The sequence below is a fragment of the Montipora foliosa genome, chromosome 2 (genome assembly GCF_036669935.1).
Source record: "Montipora foliosa isolate CH-2021 chromosome 2, ASM3666993v2, whole genome shotgun sequence".
In the NCBI taxonomy this organism is placed as follows: Eukaryota; Metazoa; Cnidaria; class Anthozoa; order Scleractinia; family Acroporidae; genus Montipora; species Montipora foliosa.
In genome coordinates this window covers 52,307,022-52,309,521 of record NC_090870.1, presented here as the reverse complement: position 1 = coordinate 52,309,521, position 2,500 = coordinate 52,307,022, and the positions used below count along the sequence as shown (strand labels likewise).

Sequence of the window (2,500 nt, the reverse complement as noted above, 5' to 3'; positions counted from 1 at the left end):
TCATCGTGGCTTGCTACCATGATTTCTTTGTCTTTCTCGTAGACATTTTTTTTTTCTTTTTGGAGTATTCTGTTCTGTCGGTCTCGCAGAAATGTTCCATTACTAATGAGAGGGCTGTGATTTCACGATAACTCGTTTCCGAATTCAAATTAATTCTTAATGATATATAGTATAGTATAGTGTAGTATAGTTTGTTTACACAGAATATCGCGTTTCTGATTGGTCACTGACGAATGCACAAATGGGATATAGAGTGCAATAGGGGTTACGGAAGTTGCTTTGAAAACACAGCCATGGAGTAGAATTATGTTGAGCATGTATATAATAAATAAAAAATCGTATGAACTTGCTCGTGAATTTCGTGATTTATAGTGTTCAAGTTTTCCGAACCATATTTCATTTTCATACTACTTTTTCACAGATTGATTATGATATAATATCGAAATCACTCGATTACAGACCATTCGGGAATGGCGCAGGGAACTGGGGCGAGTTTCAAATTTGAACCAATCGATAAATTGACACCATCACATGAAAGATAACGTTGAGATAGGACTTTTGCAACAAACGATCACATGGTACAAAATTCGCCATGCTGGAGGGCAAGCAAGTCAAGCTTGACTGATTCAGGTCTCTTTGTTTTAATGTCCCAGTGGGGGAATAATAATGAGCTTGCCCTCCAGCATGGCGGATTTTATACCATGTGATCGTTTGTTGCAAAAGGCCTATTGGTCATCTGTGCAAGTTTGGTGCTTTTAGGTTGAAAAGTGTCTAGCGCATTGAATAGGGTTCGTCAGTTGCGGGTTCTCTACTCTGCAAGAGATTTTTCTTCGCGTGCTTTTCCTCCATTCGATCCTCAAACAGCAATACTTGATTTGATCCTGCAGTGTCCCCAAATACTTGCTTAACTTCATTTTTGTTATTATCTCTTCATGGCTAGCACCTGTTACAGGTCGATGTTATAAGTTTATAGTTGTCGTTGTTTCTTCGGCGTTCAATTTTTGAATCTCGATACTCGATGCTGCTATAGGACGTGAAGAGCGGATCTGACAAATAATACCCGAAGGCTGCCCCAAGCACAATTGAGGCAAATAGCCAGACGTTATATGTTCCGACCACCAACATCAAGAGATAACCACATATGGCTGATAGAACGTAAGAGCCAGTCCTCAAAATATGATCTTTAATCCTACATTGAAAGTAAAGAAAAGAAAATGTAAGTTCAATAGGCCATTTCCGAGTTCATGTCTGCCTCCTCTTCAAAGCGAGTCTAAGTGCGAAGTTTTTGTAATGGTAATTAGTTCTACTTTACATATGAATGAAAACTAATTTTCATAACAAAAACTTCGCACTTAGACTCGCTTTGAAGATGGGGCAGGCCAGAACTCGGAAATGGGCTATTGTCTCGTATTTTCTGGTCTTGAAAGTATGTTCCAAGTTCAATTTTTCAGGATGGGCAGATCGTAACTTCACGAATTGCTTCTCGGAGCCGAAAAGTTTTCGACGCTTTTGAGAGAAATGCCTCTGGTTATTTTCCTTGATATCGCCAAGGAGAGATATGGAAAGTGTGGACTTCTGTGCAGCTACAGAAGACTTTAGCATTGGAGCTAGCCCATAATCTTGCTCTCAAAATATACATGAAAAATTGTCTTCATTCTGACTGGCAATCAAAAATGCAGTTTTCATTTTAAATTGTGCAATAATTTAATGCAAAAAAAAGGTAACAAACCAAGAATTCTGGTTGGTCAGTGATCAAAGAAACTGTCAAATGGCAAGTCTAACGCAAGCCCTGGATGGCGCAATAGCCCTTATTCACTATAGCCGCCATGTTGGTTTTCAAATTGTCATGCAAATTAGCCATGTGTTATGCTGGGGGGCAAACATTGGAATAAAGGCAAATTGCGGAAAATCGGCTTGTCGAAATAAGTAAAAAGTACATTTTAGAATTCAGAATTAAGTACCTTTTATAATAATTTGATATCTTTTGATTGCCTCCGACATTCTGTCTTTCTACTTTGTTGTCTGCTCATTTTTCACTTAAAATACATCGAAGTAACTTGTGTAAGCAATCTATTTTACTACTAAGGTGATAAACATTCAATGAACGTGAAACAAATCATCTGTGTGGCTAAGATGTTCATTATAACCTCTCGAACTTGTGTTGTTTGCCCCCTGTTGTTTGTGTGTAGCTAATTTGCATGATAAAGGCAAGTCCAACATGGCGGCTATCGTGAATAAGGTCTATTTCTCTTTCATTGCTTGCGTGATACATGTGCGTTATCAGGCTTCTGCTTAAGGTGGCTCAAGCCGGTTTCTTATACGGAAGGATTAACTCTACAACATTGTTGCATTGAACGGCAATGTTATGGTACCATATGAAACACTAATAATTGCTTAATAATTACCGTGGTAACAAAATAACCATCGAAAAACGCCCTAAATTTTGTGTTTATGCGCTTCTATCTCAAAAACGAACTAAGTGACCCCCATTTTCTATCTC

The 2,500-nt window shown here is 38.3% G+C and overlaps 2 protein-coding genes across 8 annotated transcripts in view; one reads left to right on the top strand and one right to left on the bottom strand.

The window, feature by feature from the left end:
• Positions 1 to 317, top strand: part of LOC137993524 (synaptotagmin-6-like) — a 16,600-nt gene extending 16,283 nt beyond the window's left edge. For all 3 annotated transcript variants that reach the window (XM_068839439.1, XM_068839438.1, XM_068839437.1), the window contains one exon: positions 1 to 317. This exon is cut by the window's left edge and continues 977 nt beyond it. The gene's annotated coding sequence lies outside the window, so the exon portion shown is untranslated.
• A 31-nt stretch (positions 318 to 348) lies between these two features.
• The window catches only part of LOC137993528 (protein SLC31A2-like), a 13,018-nt gene continuing 10,866 nt past the window's right edge, over positions 349 to 2,500 (bottom strand). For 4 of the 5 annotated variants that reach the window (XM_068839444.1, XM_068839445.1, XM_068839448.1 and 1 more), the window contains one exon: positions 349 to 1,189. In XM_068839444.1, the coding sequence (XP_068695545.1) occupies positions 937 to 1,189 (253 nt within the window). In that variant the 3' untranslated portion in view covers positions 349 to 936. The remainder of the gene's footprint in view (positions 1,190 to 2,500) is intronic. The other variant, XM_068839443.1, reaches the window with a different exon arrangement.